Here is a 21,266-nt window from a genome sequence, read left to right as displayed (position 1 = left end):
TCAATCAATAAGCACATCGATCTGGACCCAATATACTGGCCGCTGCAACGGACAGCTGGAACTGACAACCGGAAGCGGCAGATTCAAACTACTATAAATGCCGGAGGAAAGATCACAGAAGCGCTTCACAGGAGGCTCCCAAGCACTGAGGATGTCACCTAGACAGGGGACGAAACGTCTGCAACACAAATTCCCAGCTCGGCGAACAGAACCACAACAATTCATTCTGAACTTAAACATTCAACAAAAACGCTTCACAATCGAGATAATTAAATCAAAACAACACTATGCAGAATTCCAGTTTTCTTAATTAATAGAAGATAGAACATAGATCAGTACAGCACAGTACAGGCCCTTTGGCCCTCTATGTTGTGCCAGCCTTTTATCCTACTGAAAGCTGAGACTAACCTACATTGTGTCTATACAAGAGTCACTTAAATGTCCCTAATGTCTCTGATTCTACCACCACTACTGGCAGTGCATTCCATGCATCCACCACTCTGTGTAAAGAACCTCCCTCTGACGTCTCCCATAAGCCTTCCTCCAACCACCTTAACATTATGCCCCCTCTTGATAGCCATTTCCGCCCTGGGGAAAGGTCTCTGGCTATGCACTATCTATGCCCCTCAACATCTTGTACACCTCTATCAAGTCACCTCTCATGCTTCTTCACCCCAATGAGAAAAGACCTAGCTCTCTCAACCTTTCTTCATAAGCCATGCCGTCCAGTCCAGGCAGCATCTTGGTAAATGTCCTCTTTAGAACATAGAAAAGTACAACACAGAACAGGCCCTTTGGCCCACGATGTTGTGCCGAGGTTTAATGCTAATGTAAAACATAGTAACTTAACCTACGCACCCCTCAACTCCCTGCTCTCCACGTGCATGTCCAGCAGTCACTTAAATGTCCCTAATGATTCTGCTTCCACCACCACAGCTGGCAACGCATTCCATACATTCACAACTCTCTGTGTAAAGAACCTACCTCTGAACTCTCCTTTATACCTCCCTCCTAATATCTTCAAACTATGACTCCTCATACCAGTCAATCCTGCCCTGGGGAAAAGTCTCTGGCTATTGACTCTATCTATTCATCTCATTATTTTGTACACCTCGATCAAGTCTCCTCTCTTCCTCCTTCTCTCCAGAGAGAAAAGTCTGAGCTTATTCAAGCTGTCTTCATAAGGCAAGCCCTCTAGTCCAGGCAGCACCCTGGTAAACCTTCTTTGCACCCTCTCCAAAGCCTCTGTATCTTCCCTAAAATACAGCGATCAGAACTGGACACAATATTCCAAGTGTGGTCTCACCAGGGACTTGTAGCACTGCAGCAAGACCTCGCGGCTCTTAAACTCGATCACCCTGTTAATGAAAGCCAAAACCCCATATGATTTCTTAACAACCCTATCCACTTAGGTGGCAACTTTGAGGGATCTATATACTTGCACACCCAGATCCCTCTGTTCCTCCACACTGTAATGAATCCTGTCTTTAATCCTATATTCAGCATTCAAGTTTGACCTTCCAAAAAGAATCACTTCGCATTTATCCAGGTTGAACTCCATCTGCCATTTCTCAGCCCAGCTCTGTATCTGTCTATGTCACGCTGCAGCCTACAGTAGCCCTCTATACTATCGACGACACCTCCAACCTTTGTGTCATCTGTAAATTTACTAACCCACCCCTCAACCCATTCATCCGAGTCATTTATAAAAACTACAAAGAGCAGAGGCCCAAGAACAGAGCCCTGTGGGACCCCACTCAGCACTGTCCTCCAGGCAGAATACTTTCCATCTGCAACCACTCTCCGCCTTCTGTCAGCCAACCAATTCTGAATCTAGATAGCCAAATCTCCCTCTATCCCATACTTCCTGGCTTTATGAATGAGCCTACCATGGGGAACCCTATCAAATGCCTTGCTGAAGTCCATATGTACCACATCCACTGCTTGACCTTCGCGACCTGTCTCATCACCTCCTCAAAGAACTCAATAAGATTGGTGAGGCATGACCTGCCCCTCTCAAAGCCATGCTGACTGCCTTTAATCACGCTATGCTTTGCCAAATAGTCATAAATCCTAACCCTCAATTCTTTCCAAAACTTTGCTGACCACAGATGTAAGACTGACTGGTCTGTAATTGCCAGGTATTTCCCTATTACCCTTCTTGAAAAGAGGAACAACATTCATCTCCTTCCAATCCTCCGGTATGATTCCCGTGGAGAGTGAGGAAGCAAAGATCTTTTCCTCCTTTCTCGCTTCCTGGACCAACCTAGGATAAATCTGGCCTGATCCTGGGGACTTATCAATCTTAATGTTTTCCAAAATTTCTAGCACATCAACTTCATCAATTTTGATCCGGTCAAGACTGTATCCCAGCTCCTCTAAGTTCCCTTTCCTTCGTGAAAACCAAAGCAAAAAACTCACTTAGGGCTTCCCCTATCTGCTCAGACTCCACACACAAGTTCCCTCCGTTATCACTGATTGGCCCTACTTTCTCCCTGATCATTCTCTTATTCCTCACGTCTGAGTAAAATGCCTTTGGGTTCTCCCTAATCCGTCTTGCCAAGCCTTTTTCATGCCCCCTCCTGGCTCTCCTCAGTTCATTTCTGAGCTCCTTTCTAGTAAGCCTGTAATCCTCTAAAGCTGTGCTAGATCCTTGCTTCCTCCACCTTACGTAAGCTGCCTTCTTCCTTTTGACGAGAAGCTCCTCTGTTCTCGTCGTCCAAGGTTCCTTAATTTTAACTGTCTCGGAGGAACAAATTTGTGCATCACTCGCAACAACTGCTCCTTAAACAAACAGTCTCCACATGTCTGCTGTGCCTTTTCTGTGGAACAGTTGCTCCCAGTCTGTACTTCCCAACTTCTGTCTGATAGCATCATAATTTCCTTTTCCCCAAATAAATATCTTCCTTTGGTAACTGCTCCTTTCATTCTCCAAGGTCAAGGCTAAATGTGAGGTAGTTGTGATTACTTTCACCAAAGTGCTCTCCCACCGCACGATCTGACCCTGTCCTGGCTCATTGCCGAGCACCAAATCCAAAATGGTCTCTCCCTTCTTTGATCTTTCTACCCTCTCTAAAGCTTCCACATCCTTCCCATAATGCGGTGACCAGAACTGAATGCAATATTCCAAATGTGGTCTCACCAGAGATCTAAAAAGCTGCAGCAAAACCTCATGGCTCTTAAACTCAATCCCCCTGCTAATGAAAGCCAACACACCATATGCCTTCTTAACAACCCTAACAACTTGGGTGACAACTTTGAGGGATCTACAAACATGGACCCCAAGATCCCTCTGTTCTTCCACACTACCAAGAATCCTGCCTATATTCTGCCTTCAAATTCAACCTTCCAAAGTGAATGACTTCACACTTTTCCAGGTTGAACTCTATCTGCCAATTATCAATCCAGCTCTGCATCGTGAGCCTCATTCCTAATAAAGGGAATTATGCCCAAAACAAACTCTCCTGCTCCTTGGATGCTGCCTTACCAGCTGTGACTTTTCAGTACCAAACTCTTCGACTTAGTTCTGTATCCTGTCAATGTCCAGTTGCAATATACAACAGCCGTCCACACTATCCACAACTCTATCACCTTTATGTTACTGACAAACTTACTAACCCAGCCTTCCACTTCCTCATCCAAGTCATTTATAAAAATCACAAAGAGCAGAGGTCCCAGAACTGATCCCTGTGGAACACCACTGGTCACCAAGCTCCAGGCTAAATATTTTCTATTTACCACTACCCTCTATCTTCTATGGGTTAGCCACTTCTATATCCAGACAGACAGGTTTTCCTCTATCCCATGCCTCCTTATTTTCTGAATGAGCTGACAATGGGGAACTTTATCAAATGCCCTGCTAATATCCATGTACACCACATCCACTGGTCTACCTTCATCAATGTGTTCAAAGAATTCAATAGGGTTTGAGAGTCATTACCTGCCCCTCACAAAGCTATGCTGACTATCTCTAATCAAACTATAATTTTCCAAGTAATCGTAAGTCCTGTCTCTCAGAATCCGCTCCAATAATTTGCCCACCACTGACGTAAGACTGACAGGTCTGTAATTCCCACAATTATCCTATCCCTTTCTTGAACAACATTTGCCACCCTCTAATCATCTGGTACTACTCCAGTGTACAATGAGGACACAAAGATCATTGCCAAAGATGCAGCAATCTCTTCTCTCATTTCCTGTAGAAATTTTGAGTATACCCCATCTGGCCTAGGGGATTTACCTCTGCTTGTGTTTTTTTTCAAAGTTTTCAGCACATCCTCCTTCCTAACATCAACCTGTTTTAGCATATTGTTTTGTTTTACACTGTCCTCAGAAATATCAAGGTCTCTGTCAGTAGTGAATACTAAAGCAAAGTACTCATTAAGGACCTCCCCTACGTCCTCTGACTTCAGGCGCAAGCCCCCTTCACTATCCCTGATCCCTTTATTATTTCAGTGGAGCTCTGCCACAGAAGATGGTAGAGACAGGATCTTTGAATATTTTTACAGTGGAATTGGATACATTTTTATTAGCTGGGGAAGTTGAGGGTGGCAAATGGGAACATGGGATTGGAAACACAAACAGATCAGCTATGATCTTATTGAATGGCAGAGCAGAGCTCGAAGGACTAAGGGGCCCACTGTTATTTGGATGGAAATCAGGAGCTTGTAGGAACCCAAGACCCTATACCCTTCGTCTTACCATCACCCCCCCAGGAATAAGAACGATCAACACAGAGACAGATGATTGAACTGGACCAGACCTGGAGTTTGTTACCGCAGGTGATTCTGTTACTGACAAACAGAAAGACCACTCGGCCTCGGATAGTGTTTCCCACACAACTGGGGTCATTCAGATGTAAGCTATCGGTGGAGAGTCCAACATCAAACAGCATGCAGCGAGAGAGGGATACTGCACTGTCAGCGCCGTTACAGCTCAGAGAGTAATCTGCAATTGGAGCAACACAGATTGTGAGAGAGTGTCTGCAGCCAAGAGGCAGTGAATCCTGAAGCAATTCAGTCCTTCATTCCACAGCAAGGCAACTTTAGCAACAGTATACTGACCCTGGAAAGAATTCTTCAAAGACTGACCAAAATGACTCAGGAACTCAAAAGAGTGAAGATACTAAAACAGATTATACAGACTCAGTGCAGATTCTCATGTGGAATGTTACAAGACCAAGGTAATGCAAAGCGTTTCAAATGTCAATTATTACAGCAGACACAAACTTGCTGAACTCCTCATCTCCCTCATTCGCTGGGTTTAAGGAGATTAAACAGTCCTCCAGTCCGTCAAGGGGACATCATTCAATAAATGTGTGACATTGTCGGGCAGTCTCGGCCAGAGTGTGGAAGAACTTTATATTTCAGTCACAGTACTGGAAATTCACTGCACAGGGACCCTCACCCTTTCTCACAGCCAGGACTGTTCTCTGCTTACAGAGGCTATCCTTCAACAAAGCATTTCTGGGTGAGTCGACAAGATTAATCCCATAACAACCAAAAGAACTGTGGATGCTGTAAATCAGAAACAAAAATTAAAATCAGAAATTACTGGAAAAGCTCAGAATTGGAAGGGTCACTCGAGCTGAAACATTAACTCTGATTTCTCTCCAAAGGTGCTGCCAGATATGCTGAGCGTTATCGGAGATTAATCCCACGACTGGAGAACTCAAGAGCAAGGGCGAGGTAACTTGCAAATTGGAAGCAAGTTGTTCCACTGGGGAACAACTTCCTCAGCAGCCAAGGGATCTCCCTCCAAAGAGGTGCAAGTTGCAAGGAGATAATTGGAGTTTCCCTGGACCGAGAAAGGAAGATGTTCCCCGGTGCTGGAAAATGGAGGGATACAGAACTACATTCCTACACAGTTCCAATGCACTTTGGCCAAACAGTTTCTCTAAAGGCATCTTCCTGTGCCCAAAATTCAAGACTCTCACTGGCTATTAGCTCAGGGAACAGCTTCCCATCTTCACAAGATGCTTCACATCAGACCTTTTAAAGAATTCATCCCTGGAGTCTTCATTGCTGACTGCTTGATCAATATTTAACCATGCAGTGTGCAGTGAACAATCAATCCCATTGCTGTGGGTCTGGAGTCATATGTAGACCAGACCAGATAGGAGCAGCAGATTTCCTGCCCTGAAGGACATTACTGAACCAGATTAGATTCTCTACAGTTTGGAAACAGCCATTTGGCCTAACAAGTCCACACTGACCATCCGAAAAGTATCCCATCCAGACCCATTTCCCCGACATTTACCCCTGACTAATGCACCTAACGCTATGGGTAATTTAGCCTAACCTGCATACTTTTGGACTTTGGGAGGAGACCGGAGCATCTGGAGGAAACCCACGCAGACACAGCGGGGGGGGGGTGGAAATGTGCAAACTCCACACAGAGAATCATCCGAGGCTGAAATCAAACCCCAGTCCTTATTGCTGTGTGAGGCAGCAGTGCCTCCCTGTACTAGATTTTCAATTCCAGATTTTTATTGAATTAACGTTCCAGCATCTGCTTCAGTGGGATCTGAACCCATGTCCCCAGCATCTTCACATGAGGTTCAGGATAACTACTTACATTAACACCACATCAGCACCTCCCTCATGCTCTGGTGCTAACCCAGCGGTCATGGTAATATCACTGGGTTTGTGATCCAGAGCTGGAGGTTAATGCCATTGGGATAGGGATTACATTCCACCACAGCAGCTTAAATTCTGTCACACTCCCCTGGGGTAGTGCACTGGAAATCAGATCTCATTATTCCTGAATTTATTAAAGTTATGGATTTTTAACTGAAAGATTCCTGAATTTTCCCACCTTTCCTGTCTTTCAGACCTAGGTTCACAGAAAGCATGGATCACATTCCTGTAGTGAACCAAAAATCTATTGGTTAGAAGGGAATTAAATAACTAGGTGGTTGTTTTGGACCAGTGAAAACTCGATGGGCTAAAGGGCTGTTTTCAATGCTCTGGACGTTTATTACTCAATGACAAGTAAATAGAGTTTAGTTACACATAACCAATTATAAGCTGTTGGCATACAAGTCTGCAAATTAAAACACTAATCACTTTATAAACTCCCCCTAAACAGGCACGCGCACACACACACACATATGCACGCACACCCACACACACCCACACACACACACACACACACACGCACACGCACACACAAAGATAAAGGATTATGATCAGAGAGAACACTGGGAAAGCAGTTCAGTGATTGTTGTCGAGTCAATTCTTTTGCTAGTCAGAATGCTGCTTCTCAGTTGTCCTTCTCTGGAAGAATTCACCAGTTTGCAAGGGGCACAGGGTGACCGGTTTACTGATAAAAGGTCTCTTCCTTAATGAAAAGTTGCAGCTTACAACAACTTTCAGAGAAAGTTAAACTGGTATGCTTCAGATTTAAAGTGGCTTATTGCAGAGAACTGAGAAAGTTCTGAGCTGGAGGTCAGATGACTTTTCCATATCTTGTTCACAGCCCAGGCTTTTTTTTACCTAGCTGAGAACCATTCACATAATTGTTGACACGCTGGACATCTTTGGTGTTGGCCATAGAGTCATAGAGCTGTACAGCATGGAAATAAACCTTTCAGTCCAACTCATCCATGCTGACCAGATATTTGAACTTAATCTAGTCCCATGGCCCATATTCCCAGAATTCTCTCCGTAATGGCATTGTGGGTCAACCCACAGAAGGTGGACTGCAGCGGTTCAGAAAGGCAGCTCACCAACACCTTCTCAAGTGCAACTAGGGACAGGGTAATAAATGCTGGCCCATCCAGTCATGTCTACATCCCATGAATGAATAAACTTCCCTCTAAACCCTTTCTATTTATGTACCCACCCAGATGCCTTTTAAATGTAATTGTACCAGCTTCCATCACTTCCTCTGGCAGCTCATTCCATACACACACACACCACCCTCTGCATGAAAATTTTGCCTTTTAGGTCTGTTTCATATCTTTCCCCTCTCACCCTAAACCCATGCTGGTCTCCCCCACCACAGGGAAAGACCTTGTCTATTTACCCTATCCATGCCCCTCATGATTTTATAAATCTCTATAAGGTCACCCCTCAGCCTCCGACGTTCCAGGGAAAACAGCCCCAACCTATTCAGACTGTACAAGAAGGGTAGTAGGGATATTCCGGGTAACTACAGACCAGTGAGCCTGACGTTAGTGGTGGGAAAGTTGCTGGAGAGGGTACTGAGGGATAGGATCTATTTATATTTAGAAACGAATGGGCTTATCAGTGATAGGCAACACGGATCTGTGCAGGGGAGATCATGCCTTACCAGCTTAATAACGTTCTTTGAGGAAGTGACCAAGTTGATAGATGAAGGAAGGGCTGTTGATGTCATATACATGGACTTTAGTAAGGCATTTGATAAGGTTCCCCATGGTAAACTAATAGAGAAAGTGAGGTCACATGGTGTGCAGAGTGTTCTAGCAGGTGGATAAAGAACTGGTTGACCAACAGGAGACAGAGAGAAGTAGTTGAAGGGAGTTTCTCGAAATGGAGAAAGGTGACCAATGGATCAGTATCGGGCCCACTGTTGTTTGTGATATACATAAATGATCTGGAAGAGGGCACTGTTGGTCTGATCAGCAAGTTTGCAGATGATACAAAGATTGGTGGAGTAGCAGAAAGCATAAGGGACTGTCAAAGAATACAGGAGGATATAGATAGACTGGAGAGTTGGGCGGAAAAGTGATAGAGAGTTCAATCCAGACATGTAAGGTGATGCATTTAGACGAGTCTAATTCTCGAGCGAATTGTACATTGCATGGAAGAGCCTGGGGAAACGTTGATGGGCAGAGAGATCTGGAAGTACAGGTCCATTGTACCCTGAAAGTTGCTGCACAGGTGGATAGAGTGGTTAAGTATGCTTGCCTTCATTGGACGGGGTATTGAGTATAAGAGCTGGCATGTCATGTTAAAATTGTACAAGACACTGGTTCGGCCGCCTTTAGAATACTGTGTACAGTTCTGGTCGCCACATTACCAAAAGGATGGGGACACTTTGGAGAGGGTGCAGAGAAGGTTTACGAGGATGTTGCCTGGTATGGAAGGTGCGAGCTATGAAGAGAGGGTGAGTAGGTTAGGTTTGTTTTCATTAAAAAAAAAGGAGATTGAGGGGGACCTGATTAAGGTTTACAAAATCATTAAGGGTATAGACAGGATGGATAGGGATAAGCTTTTTCCCAGGGTGAAGGATTTAATAACGAGAAGTCACGCTTTCAAGGTGAGAGGTGGAAAGTTTAAGGGGAATACATGTGGCAAGTACTTCACACAGAGGGTGGTGGGCAACTGGAACGCGTTGCCAGCAGAGGTGGGAGAGGCAGGCACGGTAGATTCATTTAAACTGTGTCTGGACAGATGCACGAGTAGGTGGGGAGCAGAGGGATACAGATGCTTAGGAATTGGGAAACAGGTTTAGATAGTAGATTTGGATAGGCTCAGACTTGGAGGGCCGAAGGGCCTGTTCCTGGGCTGTAAATTTTCTTTGTTCTTCTTTGTCTATACAGTTCAAACTCTCCAACCCTGGCAACATCCTTGCAAATCTTTTCCGAACCCTTAAATGTTTCACAACATCTTTCCAATATCAAGGAGATCAAAATTGCACACAGTATTCCAGAAGTGGCCGAATCAATGTCCTGGAAAAGCATAGCAGGTCAGGCAGCATCGGAGGAGCAGGAATATCGACATTTGATGACGGGCTCCTGCCCAAAACGCCTATTTTCCTGCACCTCGGATGCTGCCCGACCTGCTGTGCTTTTCCAGCACCACTCTAATCTGGACTCTAATCTCCAGCATCTGCAGTCCTCACTTTCACCTAATCAATGTCCTGTACAGCCACAATATGACCTCCCAACTCCTGTACTTAATGCTCTGACCAATAAAGGAAAGCATACCAAACGCCGCCTTCACTATCCTATCTACCTGTGAATTTCAAGGAACTATGAACCTGCATTCCAAGGTCACTTTGTTCAGCAACATTCTCCAGCACCTTACCACTAAGTGTATAAGTCCTGCTCTGATTTACCTTTCCAAAATGCAGCAGCTCGCATTTATCTAAATTAAACACCGTCTGTTACTCCTCAGCCCATTAGCCCATCTGATCAAGATCCTGTTGTAATCTGAGGTAACCTTCTTTGCTGTCCACAACATCTCAAAGTGGGTGGCACGGTGGGTCAGTGGTTACCACTGCTGCCTCACAGCGCCAGAGACCCGGGTTCAATTCCTGCCTCAGGCAACTGACTGTGTGGAGTTTGCACATTCTCCCTGTGTCTGTGTGGGTTTGCTCCAGTTTCCTCCCACAGTCCAAAGATGTGCAGGTCAGGTGAATTGGCCATGCTAAATTGCCCGTAGTGTTAGGTGAAGGGGTATGGGTTGGTTGCGCTTCAGCGGGTCGGTGTGGACTTGTTGGGCCGAAGGGCCTGTTTCCACGCTGTAAGTAATCTAATCTCCAATTTTAGTCTCATCTGAAAAATTACTAACTATACCTCCTATGTTCACATCCAAATCATTTGTATGAATGACCAAAAGCAGTGGACCCAGCACCAATCCTTGTGGCACTCCACTGGTCATAGGCCTCCAGTCTGAAAAACAAACAACTCTCCACCACCACCCTCTGTCTTCTACCTTTGAGCCACTTCTGTATCCAAATGGCTAGTTCTCCCTGTATTCCATGAGATCTAACCTTGCTAACCAGTCTCCCATAAGGAACCTAGTTGAAAGCCTTACTGAAGTCTGTATAGATCACGTCCACCTCTCTGTGCTAATCAATCCTTTTTGTTACTTGTTCAAAAAACTCCATCAAGTTTGTGAGACATGCTTTCCAGTGCACAAAGCCATGTTGGCTATCCCTAATCAGTCCTTGCCTTTCCAAATGCATACAAATGTTGATCGGCATGGATGAATTGGACCGAAGGGTCTGTTTCCATGTTGTCATCTCTATGACTCTACGACTCTATACTCTTGATCTGTTTAGCCCTAAGAATTATATATAACTCTTTCTTGAAAAGATTCAATGTTTTGACTTCATTTGCTTTTTGTAGCAGAGAATTCCGCAGGCTCACCACTCTATGAAGAAAGAAAATTCTCCTCACTTCGGTCCTAAATGGCTTATCCTGTCTCCTTATGCTGTGATCATTTGATTCTGGACTCCCTGTTTTTCAGGAACTACCTCCTGGTGTTTACACTGTTTAGTACTGTTTAGAGTTCTAAACTCCCGTGAATATAATACCAACTGATCATGAATCAGTTCTCAGGAATCAGTCTGGTAAAAGATCGCTGCACTCCCTCCATCACCAGAACATCCTTCCTCAGGTACAGAGACCTTAACTGAGCACACTACTGCAGGTGTGCTCTTACCAAGGTCCTGGACAATTGCAGCAAGACATTTTTGGTTCTGTACTTGAATCCTCTCATTACAAAGGCCAACACACCATTTGCCTTCTTCATTGCCTGCTGAACCTGCCTGCTTACTTTCAGAGACTGGTGTACAAGAAACTCATTGCCCAATCTATCTCCATTTGGATAATAATCTGCCATGTGCTTTTTGCTACCAAAATGGATAACCTCACAATTATTCACATTATCTTGCATCTGCCATACAGTTGCCCACTCACTGTCCAAATCACTCTGCAACATCTCTGAATCCATGTCACTGCTCACCCTCCCACCCAGCTTTGTGTGGTCTGCAAATTTTACAGCGAGTTCCCTTATCTAAATGACTGATGTATAGCATGAATATCTGGGGTCCCTGTGACACCCCATTAATCACTGCCTGACACTGAGAAAAATATCCATGTATTCCTTCTCTGTTTCCTGTCTGCCAACCAGTTCTCTATGCATGTCAATACACTACCCCCAATCCTGTGAGCTTTAATTTTACATGCTAATCTCTGGCAAGAGTCTGTAGCCTCAGGCCAGGGCTGTATGCTTGGGTATCAGCCAGATTCCCAGTTTGACAATTATTTCAATGCAGCTGAATATCAACATTGGCCATTCTCTGCTGACTGGGATCGAAAAGATTGTTTCTCAGAACATTTCCAGTGAGGCTGAAGAGACTAATTGTCGAAGGTGCATTTCAGAAAATAAGGAATCTGTAATTCCTGAGAAGGGTAAAGGTTTAGAAACTGAATATTGAAACAAAAGGGGATAAAGATTTGCACTAGTGAGATTATGATATATTCAGCCAGGATGCAGGAGCAACTCACCGAAGGTGTTGTTGGTCCCGGAGTGGGTCTGGTTAGTGCAAACACAGCCAATGTTCCCATGACGTTGACCACATCTCTCCCACTCAGTGCAACCCTGATCTGCACAAGGGTCTGGGAAGGATCCACCAACTGAAAAAGGAAACTTTCAGAGGAAATTAAACAAGTCCCCAAAACCCTGTCACCATAATACAGCAAAATCCAAGTGTTTGCAAAGAGCAGACGATGAAACTGAGGACAATGCTGAGAGATGTACACAACATACTCAAATAAAAAAGCTGTGGAGATAGGGAGGGAGTTAAAATTCAGAGTGAACGCTTTACTCTGTATCTAACCTCATGCTGTTGCTGTCCCTGCCCCTGTCCCTGTCACTGTCACTGTCACTGTCAGTGTTTGATGGGGGGGACAGTGTAGAGGGAGCTTCACTCTGTATCTAACCACGTGCTGTCCCTGTCCCTGGGAGTGTTTGATTGGGGACAGCGTAGAGGGAGCTTTACTCTGTATCTAACCCTGTGCTGTCCCAGTCCCTGGGAGTGTTTGATGGGGGGGACAGTGTAGAGGGAGCTTAACTCTGTATCTAACCCTGTGCTCTCCCTGTCCTGGGAGTGTTTGATAGGGGGACAGTGTAGAGAGAGAGTTATACTTTTAAATTAATAGAGTAAAATGATCTAACCCTGTGTTTTCTGGTTGCCTCCCGGTGATTCATCTGTAGCTGTATTTCACAAAGAAGGAGAAAGAGAGGTGAGAGGGTGGTGGGTGAGATTGACTGAGGGGATTGAAGTATTTAAATTAATGAATTGATTAATTATCTGACAAATTACAAATAAAGGGGAGGGTAATTTTACCTGAAGTTGTCGGCAAGATGGTGGCTGGAAGAGAATTTAAACAATGTCAGAATGAACACTTTTAGCCAGTCTGTAAGAGAACAGATAATCACCTTTACAGCAATTAGGTTAGATTATGAACACCTCTGTTTTAAAACACAAACACTGTCCTCATACCATTGGATGATTTTGATACATAGGATCAGGAGAAGGCCACTCAGCAAAGAGCATGGTTGATCTGGGAGTGATTTTGAGTCTATTTCCTGCTCATTGCCTGACTCCCCCACTTTCCATGATCTTTCAATCCCATCACTGGAAAATCATTAAACTAAATTATTTGTTGAAGTCCTGAACTAACCATTTGAAAAGGATAAATCCTGCTCCCTAATCTGTTAAGGTTACACCCCCACCCCACCGCCCCACCGCCTCAAACATCACCTCCACCATCAATCACTGAAAACTCATGCTGGTGAGCACGAAGCTCTCAGCACTCCACCCCCACCTGTCACATTTTTACCTTGGGTGTCCTGGGCCACAGCAAACCCTGCAACAAATCAGAAACACTAAGTTCATTTTTGCACAAACATGTTCCCAGGCAGTAACGTGAATTGAGACATCAAACCCCTAACATACAGGAAAGGTGATTCTTCCTCAGTGATGTGTGAGAGATGAAAGCATGTGGACTGTTGTAGAGTAAGTTAAATCTCACAACACCGGGTTATAGTCCAACAGGTTTATTTGGAAGTACTAACTTTTGGAGCACCGCGCCTTCATCAGGGAGCTGGTTGGAGAGGATCATAGGATACAAAACAGCATCACTGTGTCATGCAACTGATGCGATATATTACTGTTGTCCTTCATCTTTTAGAATGGGTTACAGGTTTTGATTCATTAAAATGTAAATCCCAGAACTCCTTTCAAGTTAAATTCCTAGGTAACTTGATATTTTATAAATAAAGGTGACACTGCATTAAAGGTGTACGGTTAGAGTCTGTCTGCATTCCAATCTTGAGTCAGACTGGTTCTATTTCCAAAATAGGAACTCACAAAATGTCACAAGGATTGACTGCCTGCAGATTGTGCGGTTTTTGATCAAAATAGAATGTTATAAAGTAGGCACCATGTACTGCAAGACTCACATACAGGACTGTGATTTTCAGCAGTGAAGGAACAGCTGAAATCAAATTGTCATAAGGTGACTCAGGTAAGCCTTTTGTATTAGGGACACATGGAAACAGTCAACTTAGTGTGTCTTAGTACCTGAGTGCAATTTACAATAGAGTTGAGCACCTCAGGGAGTTCAAGGTAGGAAGGGAAAGAGATTTTAGGTTGGTTTTCCATAAACTTTTACAGCCTTCAAGAATGGTTCTGATCCAGTAGAAGAAGCTGTTTAATTGGTAAATATCTGCTAATGATTAAAGTTCTGTTTTCTGTTTCTCTGAGTGGTATACTTTCTCCTGATATAGGTTTTGCTCTTTGTCAGAGAGTCAGTAGCTTCAAACTAAACATGCTCAGGCTGCCTTCCAATCAAATGAAAGGATTGTTATGGTGCACAGGCCACTCAGCCCATCATGCCTGCATCTGTTGTTCAAATGAACTTTTGACTTGTACATTTTGAGTAAGTGGTGAGCAGCAGAGGATATAAGGCCCAAATGGAGAATCCTATCAGCAGTGGGATCAGTGGCTGAGGGACATAATGAAGGGAAGGCAGCTGATTGGTGTCTATCTCTAGTCCTTAAAGTAAAGTTTGTGATCAGGTCTCTAGTTTATTTTTCTACAGAGTGTACACATTAATATTTGCAATTCGAAGAACTTCAGACCTAAATTGTGGAAATGGAGTCTGAGCTGCAGATACTGGACAATGCCAGGGAATGACCAGGTTATCGACACACTTTGCTCAATGGAGGTGGTTACACCCCTCAGATTAACTAATTCAAAATTAATCTGTGATTGGGTCAGGAGGATGTGACTGTAGGAGAGGCAGGTATGAGGATCCCAGGATTCCATTTGAGGAGACTCCTCCCCCCCAATTACAGAGGTATGCGGCAAGGATGGCATGGTGGCACAGTGGTTTGTACAATAGATTGTACAAAGAAAATGTACAGCCCAGGAACAGGCCCTTCAGCCCTTCAAGCTTGAGCCGATCCAAATCTACTGTCTAAACCTGTTGCCCAATTCCTAACCATCTGTATCCCTCTGCTCCCCACCTACTCCTGCATCTGTCCAGACACATCTTCAATGAATCTACGTGCCTGCCTCTACCACCTCTGCTGGCAACGCGTTCCAGTTGCCCACCATCCTCTGTGTGAAGTACTTGCCACATGTATCCCCCTTAAACTTTCCACCTCTCATAGCACCAGAGACCCGGGTTCAATTCCCGCCTCAGGCGACTAACTGTGTGGAGTTTGCATGTTCTCCCTGTGTCTGCGTGGGTTTCCTCCGGATGTTCCAGTTTCCTCCCACAGTCAAAAGATGTGCAGGTCAGGTGAATTGGCCATGCTAAATTGCCCGTAGTGTTAGGTAAGGGGTAAATGTAGGGGTATGGGTGGGTTGCGCTTCGGTGGGTCGGTGTGGACTTGTTGGGCCGAAGGGCCTGTTTCCACACTGTAATGTAATCTAAATCTAATGAAACAGACCTTTCATTCCAACTCATTGATGCCAACAAAATATCTCAACCTGACCATTTGCTTGAACCTGGCCCATATCCCTCTAAACCTTTTCTATTCATATATAAATCCAGATGCCTTTTAAATGTTGTAATTGTAACCAGGCTCCACCACTCCTCTGGTAGCTCATTTCATACATGTACCCCCCTCTTGTGTGTAAAAGGAAAAAGATCTTGTACGTTCACCCTATCCATGCCCCTCATGATTTTATAAACCTCTTATAAGGTCCAGGCATCTCCAAATCTCCAGGGAAAACAGCCCCAGTCTATCCAGCCTCTTCCTATAGCCGAAACCGTCCAGTCCTGGCAAAGTCCTTTTCTGCACTCTCTCAAGTTCAACAAAATCTTCCCTATACAAGGCATCCAGAATTGTACGCTGTATTCTAAAAGTGGCCTGATCAATATCATGTACAGCTGTCCAACAGGTTCAAGTTTCTTCTAGGCTGTGCAGATTATAATGGGAACTGAATGGATGATGAGCAAACTGACCACAGGACTCTTGCCAGAAGGAGTCATTCAAATGGGGGAAGGATACAGGAATGTAGTGGTGGTAGGGAATGGTATAACTAGGGGAATGGATACCATTCACTGTGAGTGGGAATCCCAAAGGCTGTGCGGCCTGTCTGATGCCAGGGTTAAATATAACTTCTTGTGTCCTGAAGACTGGCAAAGAATGTAGAGGTGGAACAGAAGGATCCAAGAGTCACCATTAATGATGGTACAAGTGACATTGCAAGGTCAAGAGAAGAGCTTTTGCTGCAAGACTTTGAACAGTTAAGAGTGAAATTCAGAAGCAGCATGTCCAAGGTAATGATCTCTGGATTACTATCTGAACCATGAGCAAATTGGTATATAGGAAATAAAACCAAGGAATTAAATACATGTCTCATGTAAGAAAGTTAGGTGAAGATAGTCATGGAGATGTACAGCAGGGAAATAGACCCTTTAGTCCAACTCATCTGTGCTGACCAGATATCCTAAATTAATATAGTCCCACTTGCTGGCCCATATCCCTCTTAATCCTTCCTATTCATATTCCCATCCAGATGTCTTTTAAATGTTATCATTGTACCAGCCTCCACCACTTCCTCTGGCAGCTTATTCCATACACGTACCACCTTCTGTGTGAAAACGTTGCACCTTAGGTCCCCTTTAAACCTTTCCCCTTTAAACCTTTCCCCTCTCACCTTAAACCTATGCCCTCTAGTTTTGGACTCTCCCGCAATACTTTGTCTATTTACCCTATCCATGCCCCTCATGACTTTATAAAGGTCACCCCTCAGCCTCCCTATATGTTTGCTTTCACTTCCTGTGACACTGGCACCAGTGCTGAAAAAGAAGGGAACTATTCTGGTGGCATGGTCACTTGAACTGTGCTGGGACCAGTGTAAATTGAGTAACTGTGACTGTAGAGAAGGCAATAAATTAAATACATATTGGAAGGAGGAGGAAATCTGGGAGTGGAGGGGCAGATTGGTTGTTACACATGTTTACAAAGCAAAAGTATGGCAGAATTATTCAGGCTAGATTATCCAGACAGTGACACCATACCATAAGATGACCATTCAGCCCATCAGGTCTTTCCCCCATTGAGTGAGATGGCTGTTCTGATAATCCTCAAGCCCACTTTCCTGCCTTTCCCCTTGATTCCCTTACTGATTAGAAAACTGTCTGTCTCAGTCTGGAATATACTCAATGAGTCAGCATCAACAACCCTCTGGGTTAATAGATTGTACAAAGAAAATGTACAGCCCAGGAACAGGCCCTTCAGCCCTTCAAGCTTGAGCCGATCCAAATCTACTGTCTAAACCTGTCACCCAATTCCTAACCATCTGTATCCCTCTGCTCCCCACCTACTCATGCATCTGTCCAGACACATCTTCAATGAATCTACCGTGCCTGCCTCTACCACCTCTGCTGGCAATGCGTTCCAAACACCCCCCACCCTCTGTGTGAAGTACTTGCCACATGTATCCCCCTTAAACTTTCCACCTCTCACCTTGAAAGCGTGACCTCTCATTATTAAATCCTTCACCCTGGGAAAAAGCTTGTCTCTATCCACCCTGTCTATACCCTTCATGATTTTGTAAATCTCAATCAGTTCCCCCTCAATCTCCTTTTCTCTAATGAAAATAAACCTAACCTACTCACCCTCTCTTCATAGCTCGCACCTTCCATACCAGGCAACATCCTCGTAAACCTCCTCTGCACCCTCTCCAAAGCGTCCACATCCTTTTGGTAATCTGGCACCCAGAACTGTACACAGTATTCCAAATGCGGCCGAACCAATGTCTTGTACAATTTTAACTTGACTAGCCAGCTCTTATACTCAATATCCCATCCAATGAAGGCAAGCATACTATATGCCTTCTTGACCACTCTATCCACCTGTGCGGCAACCTTCAGGGTACAATGGACCTGTACTCTCAGATCTCTCTACCCATACAACGCCCACATCCAGTACCACACTAAGAAAACAAAAAAAATTGAAAACATCTTTTTATTTTTCTATTTTTTATTGTGGACTAAATGGGAAAAGGGCTGTTCTCAACCAATGGCTGAGGAAAGAAGCACTGTCCTTTCAAAACAACTTACTGGGTCTCAATATGAATTGTGTTTCCACTGGTGGTTTGTTCAAGCAGTGCAGGGTAGGGAGAGAGATAAGATTTTGCGTGTGTATGCTGGCAACAGAGTGCTGATTGGTTTATGCAAGTCTGACCCCTTATAGATGTTGGATGTCATCAGCTTAACAATAGCTCTCTGCTGGGCAGAAAAGTTCAAGGTTTTACAGTAGAGGCTGGGGGGAAGCCTGTGGACTTTGGGAAAAGTAAGTTCTGAGTGTCTTTGCCTGTTTGAATAAAAGTTGTCAAGTCTGAAGAAAGCTTGTTATTTTCTCCCATCAGTTGCTTGAAGCTGTTGCCTATAACCATAAGAGACTCTATAATTAGTGTACCAGCTACCCTGTGCCTCATATGAAGAAGGGAAGGAACCTGGAGAAAGGTGATTGAAGAACAGAAAGTTCTGGCAGGTGAAAAGGATTATATCAGTAAACCCTGCAGACTGGTGCTACTGGGCTGTGGATCCCCAGTATTTTCTTTCCCTCCAGCCATAATGCCAATGTTGTTTTTGTTTGTCTGAGTCTTTCTGTTTGTGTGTGTGTGAGGGGTTTTAAAAAGGGATTAGGGTTTCAGCTGGTATGGATGTCGATAGTTGTTTATCTGTTTACCTGCAGCCAGCAATAGCTCTTGTTAACTATTGGAACCCAGTTGGTATTTCCTGTTAGCCTGATTCCATCAGGGAGGGAAATGTGGAACTTTTAATTAAATCTTTAAATTAAATCCCAGGAGTATTAGGAATGGGGAATGAACACACTTTCCTGAGAGGGTTGTAAAACAAATTAACAATCACAGCTATTTCTGAATAAGACTCATTCCATCACCACTCACCCAGGTATGTCAACATGTTTATTATCCTGAACAAACCCATCTGGGAGTCAAGGTCCTGGAAAGAGGAAAGAAGTAACATTTTTGAAATGGAATTGGACTGTGTTCCTGTTGCTGAGCCAGTGCATTGTTCACTGGATACACTGGGCAGGATGTCAGCGTTCACAGTTTGCTATTTGCTGTCACTGCAGTCAGTCCCTCAGTTTGAGATTTAGCCCTGAGTCAGTCTCACATTGATGAGCAAGGTGCTGGCTGTGCAGATGAGACGGGAATATTCTTGATCCAAGCTAAGGTCACAGACCCATAAGACGGACCAGAACTTCAGTTTTAACGAATCTAGGAACAGGATGAGGCCATTCAGCCCATTGAATCCATAATTAGGTTCTAGAAATCTCTCTTTCTCTCTCTCCCCCTTTCTCTCTCTCCCCTCTTTCTCTCTCTCCCTTCTCTTCCTCTCTCCCCTCTTTCTCTCTCTCTAATATATTCAGTGCCATAGTCAGTCCAGCGTCTTGTGGCAGGTCCGCCCTAATCCTGGAAGTACTGGGGGAAGGCAGTGCATAGCGGTAATATCACTGGGACCCAGTTTAACATTTTCAGTGATGGATTCAAACCGTGCGAGGACGCATCATGAACTTTGAATCTGATGAAAAGCTATTTGAATAAAACCATGAAACTGTTGTTGATTGTCATAAAAACCCAGGAAATATGGCATCCACCATTGGCCTGGCCTGCACGTGACTCCAGACCCAGAGCGATATGATGAGCTGCCCATTGCTGTTGGGGTATTTAGAGATTGGCAGTAAATGCTGGGACCAGCCAAAGAAGCCCATATCCCACAAACATATATGAGAAGAAAATTACCCTCTCACGGGGGTGATTGAACAAGTTTCCAGAACCAGGTCAGCTCTCATGGGAAAGCTTGAGAGTACCAGTGCTGCCACCCAGTAACCAACAGCAGCACAAACCAGGCCCTGCAGTGGGATCTTGCTATTCCTGACACGTTGATTGCACTGGGTCATATATCAGCAGTACCTATCCTTTATCAAGCTTGGCACGGACAGAGGCAAAAATCCAAATTGTAAAAGAGAGTACTGGCAATGAATCAAGCCAGTGCCAATTGAAAATATTCAGCAGCAAGACCAGCCCCTACTGGAGCAGGTCATTCAAATTGGGCTACCACCAAATTCACATCTCTGCAACAATAAACCCAAAAGACTGTTTATTCTGGCTGTCCTCACTTATCTCAGAGGCAGTGTCATGGAAATGATTAATCCAGAGTCACAGGATTACAGAACTGTTATGGTACAGAGGAACGCCATTCAACCCATCAGGACTGTACTAGCTCTCCGAGCACTTTAACTCAATGCCAATATCCGACGTTACAAATTGCTTTTATTTAAATAATTATCCAATGTCTGTCTCACTGCCTTGATTGAACTTGCCCTCAGACAGTGAATTCCAGAATTAAGCTACTTGGTGCATGGAAAAGGTGTTTCCTCATATCGCACTTGCTTCTTTTGCAATACACTTTAAACCTGTGCCCTCTCATTCTCAATCCAATTGTGAACGAGAACAGCTTTACCCTTTTGATAGGATCCAGCCTGCTCATGATTTGGGAAACCTCCATCAAATCCTCCTGCCAAGCCTCTTCTCTCCAGGGAAGCTAGTCCAGACTTTCTTTCTTCAGCTGAAGAGTCTCCAGGAACCTTTGTCATAAATCTCTCCTGCACTCTATCCATTATGTTCACTTCCTTCCTGTAGTGTGGCACACAGAGCAGTACACAATACTCCAGCTGAGGGCTAGCCCAGTGTCTTATAGATATCTGCTCCAGCCTGTATCATGGGAAGGATCAACTTTTGATCTTGGGCTGGGGGAACGTGATTAATTGTCACTTCCTTTGGAAGCTTATTCCAAACACAGACCACCCTCTGTGTGAAAAAGTTGCCTCTTAGGTTCCTTATAAATCGGTCCTACACCATCGAGTTTTGGACTCCCCTACCCTTGGGAAAAGACCTTGTCTATTTAGATTAAAGTGGTGCTTGAAAAGCACAGCAGGTCAGGCAGCATCCGAGGAGCAGGAAAATCAAGTTTTTGGGCAAATGCCCTTCAT

General features: G+C 44.4%; 1 protein-coding gene across 1 annotated transcript in view; it reads right to left on the bottom strand.

The window, feature by feature from the left end:
* The window catches only part of LOC140458945 (uromodulin-like), a 32,945-nt gene extending 12,051 nt beyond the window's left edge, over positions 1 to 20,894 (bottom strand). The window contains exons 1-4 of the mRNA XM_072553679.1: positions 20,738 to 20,894; positions 13,565 to 13,591; positions 12,227 to 12,355; positions 4,803 to 4,947 (exon numbers count right to left, since the gene is read on the bottom strand). Coding sequence (XP_072409780.1) covers positions 4,803 to 4,947; positions 12,227 to 12,355; positions 13,565 to 13,591; positions 20,738 to 20,894 — 458 coding nt within the window. The remainder of the gene's footprint in view (positions 1 to 4,802; positions 4,948 to 12,226; positions 12,356 to 13,564; positions 13,592 to 20,737) is intronic.
* Positions 20,895 to 21,266: the final 372 nt, after the last annotated feature.

Source organism: Chiloscyllium punctatum, chromosome 34, assembly GCF_047496795.1.
Source record: "Chiloscyllium punctatum isolate Juve2018m chromosome 34, sChiPun1.3, whole genome shotgun sequence".
Taxonomy (NCBI): Eukaryota; Metazoa; Chordata; class Chondrichthyes; order Orectolobiformes; family Hemiscylliidae; genus Chiloscyllium; species Chiloscyllium punctatum.
This window is presented reverse-complemented; position numbering and strand designations above follow the sequence as displayed.